Source organism: Apaloderma vittatum, unplaced genomic scaffold, assembly GCF_000703405.1.
Source record: "Apaloderma vittatum isolate BGI_N311 unplaced genomic scaffold, ASM70340v1 scaffold14031, whole genome shotgun sequence".
Classification (NCBI taxonomy): Eukaryota; Metazoa; Chordata; class Aves; order Trogoniformes; family Trogonidae; genus Apaloderma; species Apaloderma vittatum.
Genome location: NW_009700893.1, coordinates 1 through 24,229, shown reverse-complemented (window position 1 = coordinate 24,229; position 24,229 = coordinate 1). Strand labels below are relative to the sequence as shown.

General features: G+C 41.5%; 1 protein-coding gene across 1 annotated transcript; it reads left to right on the top strand.

Annotated features, from left to right (window-relative positions):
- Positions 1-5,364: 5,364 nt before the first annotated feature.
- Positions 5,365-20,220, top strand: GPNMB (glycoprotein (transmembrane) nmb). The gene is made up of 11 exons (XM_009878941.1): positions 5,365-5,434; positions 10,365-10,511; positions 11,159-11,302; positions 12,589-12,768; positions 13,130-13,288; positions 13,736-14,044; positions 15,147-15,269; positions 15,814-15,916; positions 16,794-16,999; positions 19,382-19,469; positions 20,067-20,220. Exons 1-11 carry the CDS (start codon positions 5,365-5,367, stop codon positions 20,218-20,220), a joined length of 1,683 nt encoding a protein of 560 aa, XP_009877243.1.
- The last annotated feature ends 4,009 nt before the right edge of the window (positions 20,221-24,229 follow it).

Genomic DNA, 24,229 nt, shown 5'->3' with positions numbered 1-24,229 from the left:
CCCTTGCCCTCCCCTGCCAGCACCGCATTGGGATACCAGGGTCTGATCCTGCCACCCTCTTCTCTGCAGCAGCCAAAGAGGAGCCAACATGGTGATGCAGGTGGGAACAGGCAAGTCACGGCACAGCCAGGCTGCTCCTCCTGTTCCTCACCAGTTAACCCACGGTCCCCACAAGCTGTGACCACTTTGTGCAAGTAGCAGCAGGTAAACTTGGAAAAAACACCCCAAATCCCATGTGACTTTTTTTCCTATTTCCCTCCAGGCCTCCAGATGAGTCCTCCTCAGCGCTGCCAGCCACAGAAGGAGGCAGGTGGATTTAAGTCCTAGGGTGACGGCAACACGTCATGAGGAGCACAAAAGCTCCACTTGCTCAATTTGCCTTCCTTTTATACCATAAATGTACTATATAAATTGAGCTTCAAGATAGGAAGTTGTTTGCTATATATTTGTCTCTTCTTTTTTTCCTCCCCTCTCCTGTATATTCACTGATGGATCTAGCCTCTAAGGAAGAGGTTACTATATGACTTAATGCCATGAGTCAGTGGGAATATAGTAAAAAAAATGCAGAATTATGCCCATATTCTTGCTGTTAACATATTAAAGAGTATTACACTGAAGTCCAGCTGCCAGCATTTTCATTTATTCTGACTCCTATTTCAGGGAAGTGCTGAGGTTATTTCCCGAGCAGTCAAGGCAATTTCACTGGACCATAAAACAACTGAACTTCTGTTCTTAACTCTTATCCCCAGCCCATAAGTGGAACACAGCATATACAGGGGATAAGGTACAACTGAGTACATTCAGTTTATATTGGTTTTTAGAAAAACTTTAAAGAAGCAGACTATGGCTGGGAGACTACTCCTTCAGCGTCCTCCCACCGAAATGACGACACAGGTGATGTTCTTGTGTTCTCTTTGATATGTCATCTTTTTCCCTGGGTTTTGTTGGCTCGATTGTTCCTGGATTACTTTTTTTTGACAAAACCTTTCTCTTTTTCCTAGCCAAAGTATCAGTGAATGCCTTTAGGGAAAACAGAACTTTACAGCAGTAGTTTGATTGCTCTCTCTGGAGCTGAATGATACAAAATCTATCTTTTAAAACCTCTCTGAGCAACAGGGAGGCCTAAACGGATTTCATTATAATATGATGTAAAATACGGGCCTCACACAGTCATAACTATGCACTTTCACAGCAATTATCTGCTCTCCTGATTGGAAGAGGACTGTGCCTTGATGAATCATTTCAAATATAAACCACATAACTAACAGCTCATTAAATTAGTAGTACAGAAAAACCAATGTCCAGACTGTAAATGAGCTGTGGCGGTTTCAGACTGAAAATGGGTCAGCTGAGGTGCACACAGAGTGAGCCAGAAGTTTACAGAGCCCTTTAGAAGACCATGATCTATGGCAGCAGGGCACTGGGACTACCAGTATAGCTACACCTCCTCCTTGCCCTGACACCATACTTAAAAAACCCCCAAACAATAATATAAAAACTGCCCAGTGACATTGAATAAACTTGCTTTCTTTACACATCTTTAAAAAAAAAAAAAAAAAAGATGTGTGGTGCAGTCTGGAGGGTCAGTATCTGTTACTGTGCTTTGTCTTCAGCTCTGGTCACCTGCACCAATTAGTGAGAACCCATGGGGGCATGAGTGGACTGGGGTGCCCTGTGTGTCTATATCACAAGGCTGAGCTCTCGTGAGGATTTGCTGATGTCAAAGAGCTGCAGATGATATTTTGGATTCCCTTACTTTCCCCACAGGCTGCTTTCGTGAGGCATTTCGAGGCACTCTGTCACTCAGTTGGCTGTGACTGAGCCATGAGTTTAATATTCGTAGGGAGGTACTAAGAGAGAGACAGCTCTAAAAAGGCAGAGAGCTGGCATGCTTATTCAAGCCTTCCCTCTAGAGGAAAACAGGCCAAAATTCACTTTTACCATAAAAAAAATCTCCAGAATTGTATGCTGTGGTCAAATGCCAAGTTTGGAAAACATCAACCCCAATGCAGGAATCTGGAGAAAAGTATGGCTGCGAGGAAATACCTTCCCACAAAAAATGGTAAAATGCATAGCTTTAGCTACCACAACAGCAAGAAATGAAGATGTTGGAATTACTAAAAGCCTGTTTGTCCATTCGCAAGAGTTGCTTTTCAGTGGAAAATGAGCTGGATGGTGCCATAAACTCATGTGAAGCTTTTGTAAAGGTTTTTTTCCCCCCCTTGCACAACAAGAGAGACTGCAGACTGCTAAACATAGCTGTTTACATGTTCAGCTCAGTCAGCCGACAGCCACTGCCCCACGTGAAGGGAGATGCAGATGATTTCTTCCCAGAAAGGAATGTGTCCAGCTTTAAGCAGAGTTCCCTTAAGAGACCACTGGTAATGGCAGACAGCACTGACCTAAAAGTACCTGGTTGCCAAAACAAGATTGTCTCATTTTCCTTTACTGGCTTGGCCAAAAGTCAAGTTCATTCTTCAAATCCCTTCTTTCTTTTTTTTTTTCTTTTTTTTTTTTTAAAGTTCCTGTAAGCAGTGATTAACAATTCCTGAACTCGTGTTGCAGCGATGGCGGTGTGATAGCGGTGCAAACCTGCCAGCTCTGTCACAGTCCAGACATGCAGGTACACATGATGTGCTCACACCCTGTCATCTGACAGGCCTTCAGGTAGCAGAGATGTATATCACCTCAATGAGTTTTAATAACTGAGGTGTGCTAAAGCTGTGAAGTACCAAGCACTTCCTACCCACCCTCTTCTTTGCCAGATTAAGCCCTAAATCCCTGTGTTTATTTGCTAGGAGAATATTTAGGATATATTTTAAATATTTTCTCAACTCAGTTTAGTTGTTTTAACTGTGAAGCTGTTTCTCAGAGACCAAGACTAATACTGAAAAAACTATAAAGTTAAGATCTGGTGATGATCAACCAGCTTCAAGGAACTCATCAGTGTTTTAGATGGACTCATTTTCAGACATAGTCAGCTATAGCTGGGACACTTGGAGAAGTCAGCTCAGTTTTCAGATGGCCCCTTCAGTCTTCACTTCTCATACTCTTTCTTAGCTTTTTTATTCTTCTCTTCACACCTTTTACATCTCTGCTCCTCCTATCTCTTTCTTCCCTTCTCACATGGCTTTCTCCTCTTCTCTTGCTGATGCTGTCAGCTGCAGCCCCAGCACCAGCGCATGCAAACATTTTTTGTGCCAGCCCTCCAGGAATGTGTAGGCTACAGCCCAAGAGCTGAGGTGGGAGAACACGCAGGACCAGAGTGTCACAGTACACATTACCCCAGCCCTGGTGGGTTTGGATTCCTCTAACCACAGGCCTGATCCTCAGTGCCCCTTAAGTCTATTTACAATGTGTTTAATAATTTCCACCAGCTGGCCCTTATTGAGAGTGTCACTCAATATTTATATAACAATTTCATGTATCAAATAAATGGCAAAAAACTCCAGCCTAATCAACTTTATTGTTTTTAGGCTGATAAATTTTTTGTTTTTAATTAACAGGCATTTGTCGTCAGCAGTTTCCCTCTGGGGGTTCTCAAAACCCTGTTGAGTATGAGTGTCCAAACCTCCTTTACCCCTGCAGCAGACTTGGGATCAGGCCCCCAGTGCTGAAACACAGTCTTTCAAGGTCCCTTTTCACTTCTAGGATCAATCACCTAGAACCAAAGGAGTGCAATTAAAGTTAATGTCCCACATGGTTTAAAAAATAATTGTGAATGGCTTTGAAACCTGACATTTCAACTGAGAATGTAGTTGATTTAATAACAACAACAAAAAAAAGCAAAAATCACATGAGGACGCTGCAGTCATATGATTTTTTTGCATAGTCAGTCGCAGCTTTGACTTTGATTTATGCACTCTCTCCTCTCTGCCAAATAATGAGGGCTCAGTTTAAACAAGCCTGGTATCCCTAAGGCTATTGCCTTCACCTTTTTCCTTGGCTGGCAGTAGGAGGAAGGGCTGGCTCCAGTCAGGAGGGTGCTGAAGCACAGAGTCAACATATTCAAGAGGCACAGGACTGGACATCAGAGCCTGTGTTACTGAGAGAAACACTGGCTGAGGCACTGCAGGTAGTGACAATAACTTACATGGTTAAGAGAAAATGCTGGAAAAATTGAAGAAATTAAGAAAAAGAATTAGAAGTAGTCACAGTTCTAAAAATCTACTATTGGGCGACCTCTTCATTCTGTTGACAGACAGTGCCCCCCACCTGTCCTGCACAAAATAAAAATGGTTTAGTGTCACCCAGCTTGCTGGATTCTGGCTAGCCAGTGTCCCACTTGCCGGTGCAATGCTTTGGGATCACTGAAACCACTACAGAATTCCTGTCTTGAGGATCATACTTGCTTCTGCACCACATCATCTCACCAAAGCTTGCTCTTTGCTGCAAGCAAAAGCAAGAAACTTCACAAGGCTGCCAGGGCCGCAATGAAATTCAGTTGTTGCACTGCCTGCAGAAGAACACCTGGGCTGGTGAAGCACGTTGAACCTGAATTTGAACCACTGTTTGCCAATCTGCCTGTATTATCCTACTCCTCTTGAGCCGTTGATTATACCTCATTATGAGGTTGAGCAGCAGAGTCTGTTCTTCCTTTATCTGCACACTATGCAGGATCTACAATGAAGTACTTGTCTGTGTGTAGGTCAGGGCAACTAAGTATTGACTGAGCTAGATATTGACTGGCCATCATGACATATGGTCTGTGATTGCACCTCTAACTATGGGAATGTCGTACGGTGCAACCTTGGTCAGATGGCACACGCATGTGCCCACTAAATGTTTAAATAACATTTTCCTTAACAGTCAGCTGTGATCAGGAGCCAAGTGCATGGATGTGTTAGAATTGGCCCGTCTCCATCTCGCTTACAGCTGTTGCCCAGCCTGTGGGGAGAGACACATGGTTAAGTAGCGATGGGTCCATCAAACGCAGCGAGCTGTTGCAGTAACACTTGCAAATCAGGCTGTGGCAAGAGTTAATTTAGATTTCTGGAAAGAAACGTTCCTAATTTAAAAACAAATTAAGTACAAAAATTGATCATAGAGCAAAACTGGTATAAAAATGCCTGCAAGGTAAATGGTGTGGCTCTAAACAGGTCTCTCAGAAATCCCAGGGAATGCTGAAAGCAAAAGGAGTGAGTCATAAGCACATGAGCCGAAAGAAGCTGAAGACAAAATCATGCATCTCTGCTTAATTTCATCACATGATGAATCCTGGGGCCCTTCATTTAATCGGAGAGCAGAGCAGCGGAGAAACTTCATTCTCACTTCTCAGCGGGGACCAGAGGAGTTGCCGCGCGCGGGCACCTGGACCTCCTCGCTGCTCTGCACGCACAGGGCCGACACAGGGTCTCCGGCACCATGAGCGGTGTTCGCCACCACATCAGGTTCCTGCTCCTGGCTGAAGCGGTGCTGTGTGCTGCCACCACACGTGAGTCCTCCCTTCACCCCGTCCTCTCTCGGGTTCAAAGCCCTGAGCCGGTGCAGTAAAAACGGCTGCTCCTTGCACATGCGGCAGTTGCTGGAGCTGTGGTTTGGAACCGGCAGCTCCACCTCAGGACTGCCTGGCTCTGGGTAGAAATATCACCTGAGCTGGAGAAATATTCCCAGAGCTCTTTGGTTACTTATTCCCTGCGCTCCACAGATACACAGAGCTGACTGGAGCTAAGCCTCGCCTCATTTCAACAGATTTCTGATAATATTTCCCCAGCTCAAGCATGGCTAAATAGCAGATGCAGACTGGACTTCTCCCAGTTTGCTTGGCTCAGCTGTGGCTGGGAGAGGCCAGGTCAGAGGCAGTGCTCCTCACTGGGACACCCAGACCTGTGGATCCCCAATGTCGGTGACCCCAGCCAAGGAATTAGATCCTCAAGCCACGGTGGGCAGGCTCTGGGCCGGTCCTCTGCTTCTTTCCAGGTTCCCAGCTTGACCCAAATCTTAGGTTGACTCTCCGAGCTCAGGGCTGGGAACCCAGGAACAGGATAGAAGGCTCAAATTCCAGAATCTACAGTAAAGAAATGGAAGACCTTAAAAGCTGAGGTCGAGCTGAACAACCATCTAGCCTTGTATGTGTCTCCAATGGGAAACTGAAATGGGTGTATAACTGGGCAGGTGTATACTGGTATTGACTCAGGACACTTTCCCAACCTCTGACGATTCATTGCCTCTGTCAAGTGCAGAGTTGTTGTATTTAACAGTTTTTACTGGGCTTTTCTTCCATGCGTTCATGCATTTGAGTTTTGATTGCAACCTGTGTAAATTTTTTGCATGCACATCAACCCACCAGCAAGAAATTTCACACCTTAACTGTGCCTTGCACAAAGAAATAACTTTTATGTGCTTAGAACCTGTAACCTACTGGTTTCATTTGATTCTCCTTAATTTTTTTACATTCAGAAATAGTGACAAATTACTTCTCTCTCCATGCTGTTTGTGATTCTGTTTTTATCTTCTCCTCTGTCATCTCTTCTCCAGGCTTAAGATATAGTCTATGTAGCTGTTCCTCATATGGAAACAATTTGATCCTTTTGTAGCATCCTCACCACCAATCTCTGTAATTTTTTCTGTTTTCTTATGCCCTGCTTGAGCTGCAGAGAACAGAACAGCATACAGTATTCATGAACACATGCGGAATTACACAATGCTGTAATGACATTTTCATCCTTGTTCTCTATGCAGCCCTTTCCTAGTTTTTCAACTACCAATGGCCACTGCACTCAAAACTGTAAGATCTCATTTCTAAGTGGCAAAAAGCTAGTTCAGAGCCCCTCATTCTGTAAGTAAAGTTACATTAACTATGCTGAATTTCATATAGTTTTATTCTTGAGTCACTGAGTCACATACAGTCCTCTCCTCTACTACAGTAAGATGTTGTCTCCAGCAGATTAAAGACCTTCATGGTTTACCTGTTTTCCAGATCATGAATGATTTTAATTAATTCAACGATTGAGAAAACTGGCCACTTATTCATAACTTTTGGTTCATATATCCTAACCAGTAATTTATTCATGTGAAATCTTTCATTCTTATCCCATGGCAACTCAGTCCTTTTATGTGCCTTTAGCAAGGGACTTCATCAAATGTTTTCTGGTACTCAGGCAGACTATAACAAGCAGGTCAGCCTTGTTCCCATGCTCTCTGGCTCCCTCAGTGAGACTGGAATATCGTTCTGAGGAATGTCCTCCTTTTACGGCATATCATATTAATCCACTGTATCTGCTAATTCTGCTCTTCACTGCTGTTTCTACCAACTCCTCCAATCTGAGCCTCAACCTTTTTATAATCCTCTCCATCTTCCCTGGAAGTGTTTCTAAAAACTGTCATCGTATTTGCCAACTTTTGTTTCTCGGCTGCTGAAGCTGTTTTAAGCAAGATGTTACATGCTATGGTTAATAGCTCACTTATTTCACTCTTGAATAACTTCCATATTTTCTGAGCCAACCTATCTAGACAACTTCTTAATTTTGTTGATTTGTTTCCTAACTAATTTTTCTTTTGCCAACACTTCGAGAGAGATTCTCTATCACTGTAGAGAAAAATTCGAGGACAGAAACCTTTTGTGCTTCTCTTTTGTGAATGAAAATATAAACTAATGTATTTGACTTTCGTGCTATCCCCTAATCTTCCCTGAATGCTTCTTGGGTATCTACATAATCTTTTGGCCCTACAGACTTTCTGGCAAGATTTCCAGTACTTTTGTATTTGAAAAAAAAAAAAAGAATTAGTAGTTTTAATGTTTTTGCAAGCTGTTCCTTAAATTCTTCCCTGTCCTGCTTTATTATGTTTCTATATGTAATTTTAGAAAGTTTACATGGTTTTATATTGTCTTAGCTTGGCCTATAACTTCCGCCTTCTTTCTTGATTACTTTTACCAATACACTTTCATCCTCTTTAGGTGGGTCATCTTTTTTTTTGTATTCTAACATGGGCTGTCATTCCCTCCTTCATGGCTAACAACTATCACAGGAAATGCTGAACTTCTTGTCTTTGCTACATTCTTCACCAAAATGAAAACCAGAATGAGAAAGAAGAAAGTCAATCAGAGTATAAGATCGTTCTCTATGATAACCTCACCAAAACTATTACAGTAATCAGTTCCTTGGACTGCAATATTACTCTGTCTATTTTGAACTGTATTGCTCTAATTTTGGTTATGACCAACATCTGCTCTTCTGTGTTTTTCATTGTTGAAGAAGAAATACATTGAAGCTTTTTGTTCCTTTCAATTCAGCAACTGAAAATCTTCAGTTCCATATATTAGAAAAACTAGGGCTGAAGTCTTTGCTCATCTAAAAAACTATCTTTGTCTTGTCCTGAGGCTTGTGAAATGTTTTCTATTTGATTGAAATAGACAAAGCACAACAGGGAGGCACAGAAATGCCTAAGGAGCTTGTGATTTAGAAGCAGTGACCACAATTATTACCAAAGCTGGACAAGAAAATTACTTCTGAATTAAAGGAATGTTACTGAAAATTCAAAATGAAAAGCATTTATAAAATTAAAAGTGGTCCAGCTCTTTTTGGTGAATTGTTTGAGAAAAAAACCCCAGTGATTGAAATGTTTTGATATGACAAAATCAAAACTTTTTTATTACATAATTTTAAGATAAAATCAAAGAGAACTGGAAAAATAAATTAGGAAAAATCCCCAGCCACTTACTTTCAAATAAGATGACACATTAATTTAATGACCTAAAATGTAATTGAACTTGGTAAGCCTTTGTGAAATACTCTTATAGTCGCTAATCTGTTTTTTTCCTGAGAAAAGTTTCTGGAGGACAGCATTACCCAACTCTTATTCTGACCAAGACTGAAAACAATACAGCATGTGATACAGGCTGTTAAGTAAATGCCAGTCATGATGTTATGCTTTGCTCACATCCAAATATTTTAAGTCTGCAGGAAAGGCTTGAGTCAAGTGATTTTAGTGAGACTATGAGGAGTTCCTGTAGGGCAAAAGAATGTGGCAGAATATGTCTCTGAATGCAAAAACTGTTCTTTTCCTCTAACCTTTCAGTCCTCAGGACTGAGGAGACAGCTACCAGCATCAGTTTAGAGTGACCACCGAGGAGGGCCTGGCCATGAGATGTCCCTCCTGCCCAGCAGAAGTCTCACTGAGCAGTAACACATCAAGAGAAAGCAGCTCCTGCCTCTTCTCCAGTGCTGTTTCTCTGGTTCTCTCTTGCAGTAAAATTAGGAGTCACATGCCCATAAAGACCGTGCTCAGACTGGCTACACCTGCTCTGTGCCTCAGAGAAATTCCAACACAGCCGGTTATGTTACAGCACACAGGGCCATTCTTGCCCGTTGGACAGGTCTCTGCATTTTCCTTGAAGTCATCCAGCTCTTTGTTGCACTTGGGTATAAATCTCAGAAACATTTGGTATCAGCCACCTTTAAAATAAAGCCATGAGAAGCAGAAATCCCAACTCCCTTGATGTTGTGACAGAATGACACGCCCAGCAGTTACCTGATTAATATGACAGAGTTGTTTAGAGCCCCCAGGCTTTAATGAAAATCTGCCTATGAGCCTACTTACAAATGTATTTTTATGGCACCTCACAGCTGTTGGCGTGTTCCTACTGGTTACTCGGATATTTACTTTGCTTTTCATTACGTGTACTTTGTGACAGAAAGAGGGATCCTAGAAGGCCTGGGAAAAGTTGGAGCTCATCATTCGTAGTAACATGAGAAGAAAGAAGTTATTAAAGTTACTTAATATCTGAGCCATTTTAAGTAACAGGCATGAAGCTAATATGCTTTTGTTATTATATTCCAAACACTGAATTTACTAGTCAAATCTAAACCTCCTTTTCTGGAAATACCAGCTTCTGCTACAGTTGGTTCCACCTCTTCCGCCCAAGCCATCAGCCAACTCACCAAAGAAGCTTCACTGGGTCCAACTTGGTTCCTGGCACAACTTCCACTAGAGCACAACTCAGACACAGACTGACTTTATCCTGTTAGCCTTTTACTCACAGATTTATTTAAGAGGCAAGGACAAAGCAGTCAGCAATCAAGCAGCCTCTGTACACGTAGCTCAGTTGTCGCTGGGTTATGTCCATTCAAACAAACAATTGCTTTGATGTGGTCAAAATACTGTAAACATTTTTGTTCTTTCTTTGGAAAGCTTGCAATAGTGCAAGTAGAAAAACCTTGGTCTGGTGGAATTGTCTTTATATTGGTTATAGTTGACGTATTTATAGCTGTGATGATAAAATTCCATAACTTTCTATTGGCAAAGGGTTTTCTAATCAGTACATGAACACAGTTGTAATAAGAAGGCTGTTCAGCACAAGAGTAATGTCTTCATAGGATGTTAGAGAAAATGATATTGCATTGCATGTTTGTTTTTCTCTCTAGGGTTTCAAGATGTGCTGAGCCCTGGAAGAACTTCTGCCACATCCTACAAGAAGCTACAAGGCTGGTACACTGATCAAAATAAATGGAATGAAAAGCTTTATCCTGTCTGGGAGGAAGGAGATCCCAGATGGAAGGACTGCTGGAAAGGTGATTACACATATGCATTTCAAAGACACTGAGAAAACTGGCCAGAAAGTCTACCTCATTGAAGAGTGCAGGTGCTATAGTGCTTTCTCACAGGTGCAATATCCACCAGTGCTGCAAGGAAGAGCAAATTAGAGACAATTGGCTTTGATACCATTCCTGTATGTTGTCTGAGGAAGCAGAACAGCAAGTTGTTACAGTAGATATTTTCCCATGACTCATAGTCTCTGACATTAATACTTAGTAAGCTAGGAGAATCCATTATTTGAAACACGCCTTGGAGGACAGGGAGCTTCAGCCACTACCTCAGTAGGGCACTGCAGGCTTCAGTTTGACAATTTGGTGAGACCCTGGTCTAAGGGAGAAAAAAAGGATATTCTCTTTTGGATTATACTTACCCCCATGGGTAAAAAAATGTGTTCTTAGCTCTAAGAAGGAAATGAATGACAGACCAGTACGTGATGTGGGGGGATACAATGAGTCCCTCTAAGTTGGGGGTTTGATAAGAGTGCAAGTGATTTAGGAGCACAAAACCCCTTGGGAACAGAGGAATCAATAAAGTATTTTTAATGTAAATAGTGCACAGCTGAAGGTAGCTGCTGCTGCGATGCATCCTTTACTGCAGTGAAGACCAATTTTCTTTTCTGCAGGCGGGAGGGTGACAGCCAAATTGACCACTGACAGCCCAGCACTGGTAGGATCCAACGTGACCTTTGTTGTGACTCTCCAGTTCCCCAAGTGCCAGAAGGAAGACAATGATGGCAACATAATATACGAGAGAAACTGCACCCGGGGTAAGTAAGAGCATCTCCCCGCACTGTGCACACATCCGACTATGGTGCTGGTGTGAACATATCATGGATCTCTGAAAACACCAGCGAAGCACCCTGTGACAACAGCCATGCTGCTTTTGACTGATAACTACACTCGAGTCTAACCTGGACCAGTTTCTTTCCGCAGAAGATCACTGCGGCATTTTTACAGTTCTGCATATATAATGACCACGTAATTTAAGATTGGCCTTCCCAAAACAGTGACATTAATTTGGTTTCCTAACAAAACTGTTACGGCTTTTCAGCTCAGTCACAAGGTCGCACAGTCACATTGTTTTCTTGCAAATTTATAAAGCCGTCAATTTATAAAACTGAGGGGTTTTTTTTTCCATTTGGAGTTGTAGAACTCACTAACCATAGTCTGCATCTTGAAAAACCCTTAAAAAAGAGTAAATCTCATATTCCTACATTTTAAGAATTAAAACAAACCAAGAAAATAAAACATTTCAAAATCAAGCAATCTTTTCATCGGAGAATCACCTTCTTCAACTTATTTACTATTATATGGAGGAAAAACCCTATTATAATTCCAGTGTTTGAAGCTGCCAGATCTAGAGGGAAACAAGCTGGGGGAACCTTTCTTCCTCAGAATTCATAAATATTCTACACATTTTTTTACTGATTGAAGTAATTTTCATTTCAAGGCATATCAGCAATTTTTTTTGTCAGCCTGAGTTCTGCTTTTTGACCCTCTAATATTTTGTTAACTGCTGATAACCACTGTCAACTTCATATCTGTTGTGCCATTTGAGGAAGGAAACTGTGTTTTCATTATTCAGAAAGGAACTGAAATTCATGTCTAAGTTATTTAAAGGTGCCACAGAAAACTTTTTTTGACAAAACAAACTAAGCTGCTTCCTCACACTGCTTCCACGACTGGTATCTCTACTTCAAATTTTAGGTTCTGCTTGCCAAATGTACAGGTAGCCCCTCTAGCTCCAGTGAAAGAGCAGCATCCTGTGTAGCTGGCGGCAGGTTTTGGGAATGCAATTTTAAATTGTGTCTTTCCCATGAGACAGTAAACTTTTTTTAGGCTTCTAAATAAAACAATGCCAGGCCAGAACAATTCAGTGTTTACACTAAAAACAAAACAAAAGGCACAACCTTAGAGAAACTGAATGTCAGTCTAAAAATACCCCACCTAACCTGTTGTTTAAGTGCAATAACTGCTGTAACCTGGGGTGTCCACCTCCTGCTTCCTGCACATTTCTCTGTTGACTGGGAAAATGTCTTATTTCTACACTTAGATCCTCCAGCTTCCCAGGATCAGCAAGTCTATGTCTACAACTGGACTGAATGGGTCAACAACTGTGCCTGGGAAAACTGCACAAGCAACCACAGCCAGAACATATTCCCAGATGGAAGACCTTTCCCTCATTATCCTGGCTGGAGGAGAAGGAACTTTGTCTACGTGTTTCACACGTTTGGTTAGTACTGCAACACATCCCTTGGTGCGGCTGATGCTGCAAAGCTTATATTCACTCTGTACGCTAACTCATTTGTTGAGTAGATTTTATCAAAAGTCCTTTAAAAGGGATTCCACGCTCTTGAGTGGAGATCCCAAATTCATTCCCCACTTTCCAGAGAGGGCCATCAGCTGCTCAGTCTGGAAATCACGGATTACCAGGAGATTCTCCTTAATCTGCACACCTGCCAGATAACTGAAAGGCAATTTTAAACTATTCATTTTGATTTAGACAATCCAAGATTCACATAGATATTGCTTCTCTTAAAACAACTTATAGATAGGCTAAAGGAAAAACATTTTAAGTTCATCTTCTATTTCAGGTCAGTACCACCAAACAACTGGCCGATCTTCAGTGAAGTTCTCAATCAACACAGCAAACATCACCCTTGGCAAACACGTGATGGCTGTATCCATTTACAGGAGAGGGCCCTCAGCACACATTCCAGTTGCAAAAACAAGCGCGGTTTACCTTGTCACAGGTGAGGCTGCAGGAATAGACTGTAACAAAACACTAGGGGTATTTGTTGTTCTGTTATTAAAAGAATTTAGCACAAGCATCAGCTGGCACGAAAAGAAGACGTTGGCCTGAGAATGTTTTTTAATACAAATGTGGAAATCTCTGGCAAATTCCCCTGAGTAGTGCAATTTACCTTTGTATCTAGCCCAGTTGTGACACGTCTACTTCGTAATGAAAAATTATTTATGAGAAGAAAGGCAACCTTCCACAGATGCCTGTGGTTCTTTATTTGTTCCTGTACTTTTCTGTTTCCTAATGACACCCACTCCTCAGATCAGTAAATTGAATTCAGATAGAAATCTGTGTTAAAAATATTAACATCTCATATTCTGACTGTTGCTGTTCAGGGACTCTGGATGGATGGACAGGTATGTATGCTTTATTTATTTACTTTTTTTTCCCCCTCTAGACCTAATTCCAATAGTTGTGAGTGTGTTCCAGAAACATGACCGCAACATCTCAGACTCCATTTACATCAAAGACTCACCGATCACGTTTGATGTGAAGATCCACGATCCCAGCTACTATCTTAATAATTCCGCCATCTCCTACAAGTGGAATTTTGGAGATGGAAGCGGCTTATTTGTAGTCAGTAGTTCCACTACATCTCACATCTATACTCTGCAAGGAAACTTCACTCTGAATTTATCTGTCCAAGCCATTATACCTGTACCCTGCAGACCAGTGATACCCACTGTACCACTGCCCACCTCAGCAGGTAAGAGTTTATTGAACAGCAGTGATATCAGGAGCTATGCTAAAACTCTAAATTCTAGTATCTTGGGAAGGTTTATGGTCATCAGTGAAAGAGCTGCAAAGCTCTGCAAACCTTTCAGAAATTGGTTAAGAGACAGAATCAATAAGAATAATAAAGTCGGACCACCACAGTGACAGCGTACAGGTCTTCAGGTGGACATGCAGTACACACAGGTTTGTTTTTATACCCTCTATCACACCAGGTCAAGTGGTCTTCGCTTTGGACATGAATTTTAAGTGATAATGAGGTATTTCAGAACACTTTGATGGCCAGTTCCTTTTTGGTTTGCATTAATCTCCACCCAAAAATAAATGAGATCAGATTGAACTAGAAAAAACTTAACTCGTATTCCAAAACATGGGATTTCCATGTGGCATTAACCCAGAATGTCTTTTCCACTTTAAATTTATGCACTATGGTATTTCAGAATAAATTCCATTATGCTCAGCATTGGTCTATCATCTCAGAGGGTTTTAAGGTTTGCAAAAGGCCTGTAGTTTCAGCCTGGATAATTATAATACTACTAATATTAAATTGTAGATGTGACTATATTTTTCAAATTTCTGAATTTTAATATGTGTTTTTACCAGACTGTTGAGTAAGAGTGAAAAATGAAAGGAAAGATATAACTTTTACCACTTCCTCTCTTCATTTTTCCACTAGCTGTAATGTAGAGCAAGGGGGAAATACCTGCTTTTAAAGAGAGCATTTTAAACATTTTATTGGTCTTTGGATTTCTTTTATAACTGATTTGGGAATTTTAAAGAAGTGTTTAATTATATCAGACCTTGCAGTCTCACTTTCATTATACAGACACGGGTGACTAGCAAGGTGGCTTTTAGAGTGAGGCTACCCAGGCCACTCCAGGGTTCTGCAGCTGGGCATATGTGTTTTAACATTCATTCCCGTGATCCCGAACAGATACATACGTGTCTGCACAGCTACAAATCAAAGCCAATAGCAACCTGGGTAATTAATGCGGTTGAAACATATGGCCAGAATACCTCTAAGCAGAACTTGTTCTACAGCTGCATATCTGTTCTTTTCTTCCTCAACTCAACAGTAACCACTGAAGCATCTTCTAATTCAGACTCTTCTACCACTGTCGAATCAGTGGAAGATAATCCTGATGAAGGTTGCCATATTTACAGGAATGGATACTACAGTGCTGGTATCTCTGTCGTAGGTAAGGACACGGGTCAAGACCTAAACAGAGGAATGGGGTTAAAAACGTGCAAGAGAGAATGCTTATTTAGGCTCTCTTTTATCAAATGTGTGAGAACCACAATAAGATCCCTCTTTTCAACGTAGCCGTTTTTTCTTTTTAAAGATAAATGCACATGGCTGGTGGGGACACACGCTGTATCACTGCTTTCCCTATCATCAGCCGTGCCTGAAGCATACTAGCCTGGGAAGGGGAGTCAGATAAGGTTGAATTGACCTTGACATGCACAGAAATCATGGGGAGGGGGATGTAGAAGTGACTTATAAAATAAATAAATAAAGAATAATTAATGGAAAAACAAAGCAGAGCAGAAAAAAGCAATGTCACAGGGAAAACACTGGAAAGTTTCTCAGCTTTCAAATTCTTTGAGAGGAGTGCTAAGAGAGGTAGGAGGTTGTGGAAAACAAGACCTGGACTGAGCATCAGCCAAACACTTGAGGTTCTGTACACACAAGCTTCAGAGCTTGTCATGCGTCCTACTGTTGACATCTATTTCCTCTCCCAGAGGGAATCCTTGAGGTAAATATTATTCAGATGACAAGCATCCGGACGACAGAAAGTCAAGCTGAAAACTCACTGGTTGACTTTGTTGTTACATGTCAAGGGAGGTAAGTGTGTGAATGAAACTGTCGATCTTCCCTCTTTAAAAATAATTAGGTGCTGGAACACTATTTGCACTTAAATGCAGCTGCACGAACAAAAGTTGGGAACGGCAATGTTTCTATTTCTTGACTGGAACTAAAGATAGTGCAAGTAAACTGCCAGGCTCTTAGGATTGAGAACAAATGTCAAGCCTCAGTAAAAATAAGAGAACGAGACAGCATGGAGAAACAATTCTATATTTTCCTGGCCAAGACCAGATTCCAGCACTTACTGTAAAATGGGAAGCAGTCTACTGAAATTGGAAGGAAATACTTTCTTTTTGGCCATGATTTTTTGACACTTAGAGTAAATGGGTGTGTCCAAGCAATTTCTTGGATAGGAAAACATTGCACTAATATTCCTAGCTCATAGAAGGGGATTAAAGTTGAGAGTACTAAGAAGTAGAAGAATTGCCTTGGTAGTGCAACTGGAAAACAATTAACCTCTCAAGTTAGTGTTTACTTTTTCAGCACATGACAATACACATAAGAATTTATATTCCTTTCTTAATGGTGTGTTAAAAGTAAAGGACTTTATAAGATGATTTGAGGTGGGTAATTCTGTGATCACTGTAAAATGTTAAATGATAAATGTAAGCCAAGCAGATAATTTTATAGATTGTATACATGCATTTTATATAAAATCCACATGTACACATATATGAAATGTATAGGTATGTATAAAATATATATATAATGCATTACAAAGCACTCTCAAATCACTGTAGAGCCACTGATTTCAGTAAACAGGCACCAGCATAAACCTGGGGCAGCAGTGAGATGTATCTATGAATTGGGCTAACAGGACTCCACAGATGCAATGAGCTCTCTCTTCCCATCCCAGTCTCCCCACAGATGTCTGCACAGTAGTTTCTGACCCCACATGCCAGGTGTCCAAGAGCATGGTATGTGACCCCATTGTCGTCACTGACGAATGCTTACTGACCATCAGAAGAGCTTTTGAGGAACCTGGAACATACTGTATAAACATCACCTTGGGGGATGACACCAGTCAAGCCCTTGCCAGCGCGCTGATTTCCGTAAATGGAGGTGAGTCCACACACCACAGATGTAGGTCGCCTGCAAATAGCTTCTCCCTGCAGTCACTTCCCTGCAGGGGAGGAAAAACACAGGAATTCATATGAGTTTTTTATTATGCCTGGAGTCCACACAAAGATAAATCCCCTGTGGGAATTTTAGATGTTAGAATTTGGTTTGATTTATGTTTCCAACCCAAGTAGCACAGTAATTATACAAACCCTTCACTATCACAGAATATGAGCAGTTCTTAAGCTGCACTGCATTTTTCCCCAGAGTAACTCCATTGGGCAGAAAAGCAGGTGGGGGCCATGCCAGCCAGCCTGTTCCACACACGGAGAAATAGGAGAAACAGTCTGGAATTCAGCTCACTTGAGACAGAATCAAACTCTGCAGCTGACCTGGCTGCCCTGGGCCCTCTTTGTAGCCCATTGACCTTGACCAGGTGACCTTGACTGGTTTCTATTTCTACATAACGATAAGACAAATCAGGTTTTGGAAAAATCTGTGTAACATTCATTGACTACAGAGTCCACCCAGGGTGACTATTTCAGAACAGGAGGCTTTTTCTCTTTTCAGAACAGGTTGGATAAGTATCACTGAGTCTTGCTCACGGTTATCCAAGCAGTCTTTGACAGAACCAGATATTAAATTCAGTCTCAGTCAGAAGCCTAAATGACGACGCTGTCTCTCTGCTTCCACTCCACTGCCCTCCTGCCTTCCCACTACTGAACTCTTTAATTACCATCAGCCAAGCAACTGACTCTTTGTGGTCAATTGCCACAGTATTTTCGGCCGGTTTTAATTAATCTAGGTATAAGTTTAGCTGCACCAAAATCAGTTCATGATGACTAAGGCACAATGCCTGATCTGTAAGTGCATTCCGCCTCCTAAAGACAAAAATAAGCACGCAGTAGGATTTTTCAGAACTGTATTCACAGAGGCTAACTTTAGCTTGACAAGGCTGGTCTTTCCAGGTTTCCTCCAGAGGGCAAACCTAAGTTGCATTTTGGGGTTTTCACTATAATGAAAGCAGAATTAGGATCTAAGGGAAGTTGATGCTTTGAGTTGCCTTCTGGAGGAGTATTTGCAAAGATTTCTCACGTGCCACAATCTTCTACTCATTTCAAGAGAAGGCAAGTATTTACAAGTTTCTGGAAATCCTATAATTTGGTGCCCGAGTATTTGGTGCCTAAACAACTGGCCTTTGAAATTTGGCAGGACTGTGCCTGGGTTATGTAGGCACTGCACAAAACATCCGCTTTTAACTTGCATAAACTTCTGTTGAATGGGTTGCAATCCTATGATTTAGACCCATGCCATCAATTGGTGTTGTTTTTCAAACTAGTTTGAGGACCTACCTCATGCATAAAACAAATCCCTACAGTCTCAGCAAAAATATTGTGTAAAGGAGGAATGAAGCCAAGCCTTCACAAACAATTGTATCAACAAACTGAGAAATATATGAGGCATACGTCACAGATAAATGGTAAAACCTGATTTAACATATTGATTTTCATGGACAGCAATTATAAATTAATAACTGGAAAGGTAAGCCAATATGGACCTCTAGGTTACTACACTGTTGTTAATATCAGGACCAAGAATGCATCTCAGTGTCAGTAAACTCAGTAAAGGTACACCCTGTTGACTAGAAAATTAAGATATTTAACACAAATTTTTTAAAAAAAAATACTTGCAATGATTTGGCTTCTTCCCTCAGATATGATGGAATTAGGAGTAGATGTGAGTGTAATGGTTGATGGCAAATCAGAAGGCACAGCTGAATGACAGGCAGAGACTAAAGTTAATTTCTAAGAAGGAGCACATTAAAAAAGCAGAGCCCTCAGCTCTTGGATAAGGCAAACAAACATAAGACTACCAAGCTCTCAGCCACACTGCCTTCTTAGCATATGGGACTGCAACAAATATTTAAGAAATTCCTCTTTTATCTGCTTTCTCCCTGGCCATCATCCTAAGAGAAAGGTGATGCTGATTCTAACATTAAAGCTTATAATGAGACCGCACCTCTTATACCCTCAGTGTAAACATTTCCTTTGGCAAGGAGCAAACTGGCCTCACCTCGTGGGGTGTGTGCAAGACCCGCCGTTCCCTTCCATGCTGGAAGGGCAGCCACGTGTCTCAGGAGCACGACTCACAAGAAAACTAACAAAGCCCAACTTACACTCTGGTGGAACCCAGAATTAAAGAAATTAGGATGTGAAAGCACCACCTCCTGCCAAAATCACTGACCTCTGTCGCTTAGCATATTAGAAGTATTAAGTGTACTTCAATCTGCACAGCAATCAAGTAAAACAGACATTTTCTTCAGAAAAACCTGTCTTAGTGTAAAAACAAGGCTACCTTTTAATCAAACTACTTTCTAAACTCTAGGATCATCATCAGGAACAACAGAAGGTGTCTTTATCTTCCTTGGTTTGCTGGCAGTGTTTGCCGCCATAGGGGCTTGTGTCCTTTACAAGTAAGTTGAGTTTCTACAATTAAAAACAGTTCATAGTACGAATAGTAATACCAGAAGGCCTGGGAACTGCATGTAAGCAGTAAACAAACTCAGACCGCATGATGTGATTTATGTACACAGTAAAACCTAACAAGCAGAAATTTAATTCAATTCTAAAACTCTTACAAGAAGTCTTTGTGATGACTGACAGATCAAAATTCTTCATTAAATAATTGACAAGTGAATTCTTGGGGAAAAAGGTGCTGGGCCTGCAGGAAAGTAGTTAAGAGAAGAACATGTTGCTGCATTATTAGCTTGGACACTTCTCACGAAACTTTGACCGCACCAAGATTCCTGAATCAAGAGAGCGTAAGTGAGAAAGACCCACCTCCAAAGAGCAACAGCACTCCACTAGGGAACGAAGCTTTCTCATTAAGCAGGCCTGGGTCACCGCTACTGACCTATGGCTGTTAACCATTAGATGGGATTGAAGAGGGAAGGGGGAGAGAGAACATACGTTACAAAGATATGATTAGTTCTCTTGTGTACTGGCCACATGCTAAAAGTTGACTTTCATATAAATATCTTTCAGCAACTAATTGTGCACATTCCTTGCAGGAGATACAAGCAGTACAAGCCTATCGAGAGAAGTGCAGGACAAGCAGAGAACCAGGAGGGACTAACGGCTTACTTAAAAAATTTCAAAGCAATTTTGTTCCCTAGTAACACCGAGAAAAATCCTCTGCTGAAAAGCAAACCAGGCATTGTTTAAGCCTTTAATCTAACACCAACTACCAGATTACATAGAGGACTCGTATCTGAACTCTACTTTGATGGGGTTTTCTTATTGTTATGGAAAAACAGAGGGTAAGGTGAAAGCACATATAGATGGGGTGGTAACGTCTAGGGGCTTGGTGCGATTAGAAATATGAAAATAGTCCTTTGTAGAAAACAAAGAGGTAGTTTTAAACACCTGCTGTTCTTGCTTGTAATCTAGGATATAGTCTTCTGAATAACAGTCCCGTCCCCCGCCCCTTATCTGGGTTTTCTTACTTCTGGCTTAACTAACTGCAAAACTAATCTGATCCATAATGTGGAGGAGAAAAAGGTTAATTAAAAAAAAAAAACACAAAAAGAAAACCAAACACAAACAACTTCTAAATATTTGGTCTTGAACAGGCAATTCACTAAGTATAGTGGCTTACCGCCTCAGCAAGATTCAGATCTTTGCTAGAAAGAAGGGCACTGGGTGGGGGGTTTCGTTCCACGTTATACCCATGGAATGAGACGTGCCATGGCCTGTTCCTGGGCATTGGCACTGAACCACTCCCACTGTTACACTGCCCAGGAGGTCCTAGCACAGTCTTGCCCCAGGGGGGGCTAGCTCCCCACCAAGCAAAACCCCGATTCTGGGAACCACCCGAGGCCCTGTTCCCCACCAGGAGTTTGGCAGCAGCCACCCTGTTTTGCAGGGTTCAACAGCAGGGATGCGGCTCATTACGTTCCAGAAAACAGGGCTGGACACAGTTAGTTCCCTACTGGACATGGCTACCAGTGCATGAGTCTCACCATAAACTAGACAACACACCCCCAAGCAACAAGATGAGGGACACCTGCTTAGTGAAACTTTTACTCTGAGTCCCATGTAAAATCCTCAGATCCAACTTCTGATGCTTTGTCTCGTTTGTTTCTGCTGCTCTTGAGACACTGGGCTGGCACCACCTCTCCCCAGAGGGCAGATACGTGCTCCGGGTACAAGGGTCAGCAGAACAAGGGCTCTAGCAGGAAGGGGTAGCCCTCAACTCCCTTTTCCCCATCTCTTCTCATTGATTTCTGCTTGCTCCTCCATCCCTCTGTCTTTGACCACTTAAATAAACAAAAACCCCAATATAAACAAAGCACTATGCTCCAGTTTTTGCTTTTGCATGATGCAGCTTAGAAAGTGTAAACTGCTGAAAAATCCACGCACCTTCACTTGTTCACTCTAGCTGCAATTCGGTGTTAAGGAAACTCATGCTGAGGCCTTCCCCAAGTGATCTGGTCTTCTAACCATCCATGCTCATCATTTTCCATTGCAGTATGTCACAGCAAACTGCTGAAGGCTGTATTACTGGATGATGAGAAAAGGAGAGCATCTTATTTGTAGAAGAGGTTGCTAAAAAAATTCACTGAGATGAGAAAACAGACCAAAAGTGCTTTAAATAGATCATTGCTTTAATATTAAAGGTTCTAATCAAAATTAAATTAATTTTCAATTGAGGGCTGGGCAAAGGACCTTACACAATCCATTTCTAAACACTGAATTCTTTGAATATCTGTATTTCAACAAAATTAGCTTGTTTATTGTGCCTTGAAATATCTCTGATTCATAGTGTTCTCAGTTCCTGAGGTGATATATAAGCATAAACATATTTTCCTGGTATCTTAGCAGACCTGTCAAATGTTTGTCATTTGTAATCTTAACCTAGTCTTCACTTCCCCAGTGTGCATGCACACCTTTAAATCACTTAGGGGTACAAAAAATGCAGATTCCAACACTCCTGTGACGTTAGGTCTTTAGTTCTAAAGTTTCCAGGTTCTCTATTTTAATTTTTTTGTGGCCATTTCAGTTATATCCTTAAGTACCATATTTGCCGTTGTTCCATCTTCCTTATACATAACATCTTACTGTCTAACCGTAACTGAGCACCTAAAACTATCTCTTATTTAAACAGAAAACACATTTCCTGCAAGAAATACTGCCTGAATGTTATGTCTTCTGTTATCACACAGACTGCTGACAGGAAGGACTGTAATTTGTATTTGTTGCTGTAGCTTGAGGCAGGACAGGGGTTTAGTGGAAAGCTTAAGATGACCTGTAATGCAGCATGGAAAAATTAAATCTGTCACAGCTATAATGCTTAGGATCAGTGATGACACAGGCTACCACTGAGCTAGGCTACATGCAGAAAGCATCTACTTTCAGCAAAACACTGCATGTTAGGAGCTCAAAGACATCTTAAGCTTTTGCATAGAAAACAGCTTTTGGGCATACTTTTATATCATTTAACCTAAGTACACAGAATAGCTTGCACTATCTTCCTTTAAATATCAAGTCAGAACATTACATTTTTATAATTTAATTTAGCCTTTTCAGCTATAACTTTCATTTCATACGTCTTTTATACAATGTAATCTAACTGCTGTATCGACAAATAAACTGATAATTTTAAAGACTGCATTTCCTTTCTTTTGTCTCAAAAAGAGATACTGTCAGACAAGCAACTTGACAGGTTGCCTAATTACCAGTCAAAACAGTATGTACCTCCAGAAAACACAACTGGATTCACCTTATTCTTAATTCACTTAGGCACACCTGGCACCACTGTTGGTTATCTGGCTGATTTTGCAGTCCCCTCCAAGTGTACTCAGAGAAGCGGCACCACAAATCTGGGGTTTTCTTAACAACCAGATGACAGCTGAGGAACTAAATTTCAGAACGGCTCAGGGTATAAATGAACTTCACATCCTTCAAAGCCAAGAGCAGCTGACAAACAACAGATTTGTGAATGTCAGCAAATGTTACAAGAGGGGTTTCAAGCATCCCCTTTGGAGAAATAACGTCAAAGAATGACATCAAACATAAATATACATCATCTTTAGAAAGAACATCTTTTCAAACATGTCTTCAAGAGAAGCTGAAACATTAGTTGGGTAATAAGTTCATTAAAAATTACTTTAAAGAAGAATGTATTATTTCAAATCACTTGTTTTGTTCCTCCACTTGTTTCTTCGTGAACACTTTTTATAGCACGCATTTATGAAACTCATCAAATGAAGCATTTTTTTCTTTCCAAAAGTATTTCTAAGCTGAAACTAAGGCGAAAAAACACCATCCCCTGAAAGAATTGTAGAGGAATCAAAACGATCTTTACAAGAGGCACGCAAACACTGTGGCCTGTAACTGACCACCTCCAGTGCGGCAGAATTTCCGTTAAAGCTAAAGCTTTTAACACTACAGGTCTTTGTAATTGACAGGATTGTGCCTTTTAACATCATACTCAGTGAGGGAGGGGAAGACCAGCCTGAACAGTAATTAATTTCTGTTAACTGTCAGTGTAAATGCCAACAGCTTCAGCGGAAAGAGGTGCAGGGAAATAGGCTTCACCCCCAGTAAATGCTTGAACTTGCCTCAGTCACCACTTTTTAGCCCTTGACAGCATTTTCCATGATCCAGAGAAGGGCCACGAGGATGATGAGAGGGCTGGAGCACCTCTCCTGTGAAGACAGACTGAGAGAGTTGGGGCTGTTCAGTCTGGAGAAAAGGTGGCTCCAGGGAGACCTTATTGTGGCTTCCAGTATCTCAAGGGGGCTACAAGAAAGCTGCTGAGGGGCTTGTTAGGATGTCGGGCAGTGATAGGACTAGAGGGGATGGATTAAAGCCAGAGATGGGTCGGTTCAGATGGGACGTGAGGAAGAAGTTCTTCCCCATGAGGGTGGTGAGACCCTGGCACAGGTTGCCCAGAGAGAGGGTGGCAGCCCCATCCCTGGGAGTTTTTAAGGCCAGGCTGGATGGGGCTCTGGGCAGCCTGATCTAGTGGGGGATGTCCCTGTCCACGGTGGGGCGTTTGGAACTAGATGATCTTTAAGGTCCCTTCCAACCCTGACAGTTCTATGGTTCTGTGAAAACAAACACAGCAAAGCTACTACCCTGCACCCATTAACAGTGCTGCGGGAGTCACACAAATATAAAACACGCTTTCCCGAGGAAATATATATGAGTTTCAAACCAGCTGCAGCTC

Bases quoted from the DNA above. Each gene is read 5' to 3' on its own strand.
- GPNMB (XM_009878941.1), top strand. From the start codon at position 5,365: ATGAGCGGTGTTCGCCACCACATCAGGTTCCTGCTCCTGGCTGAAGCG. The intron at 10,512-11,158 runs GTGATTACACAT...TCTTTTCTGCAG, and splicing joins ATGGAAGGACTGCTGGAAAG to GCGGGAGGGTGACAGCCAAA. The intron at 11,303-12,588 runs GTAAGTAAGAGC...TTCTACACTTAG, and splicing joins CGAGAGAAACTGCACCCGGG to ATCCTCCAGCTTCCCAGGAT.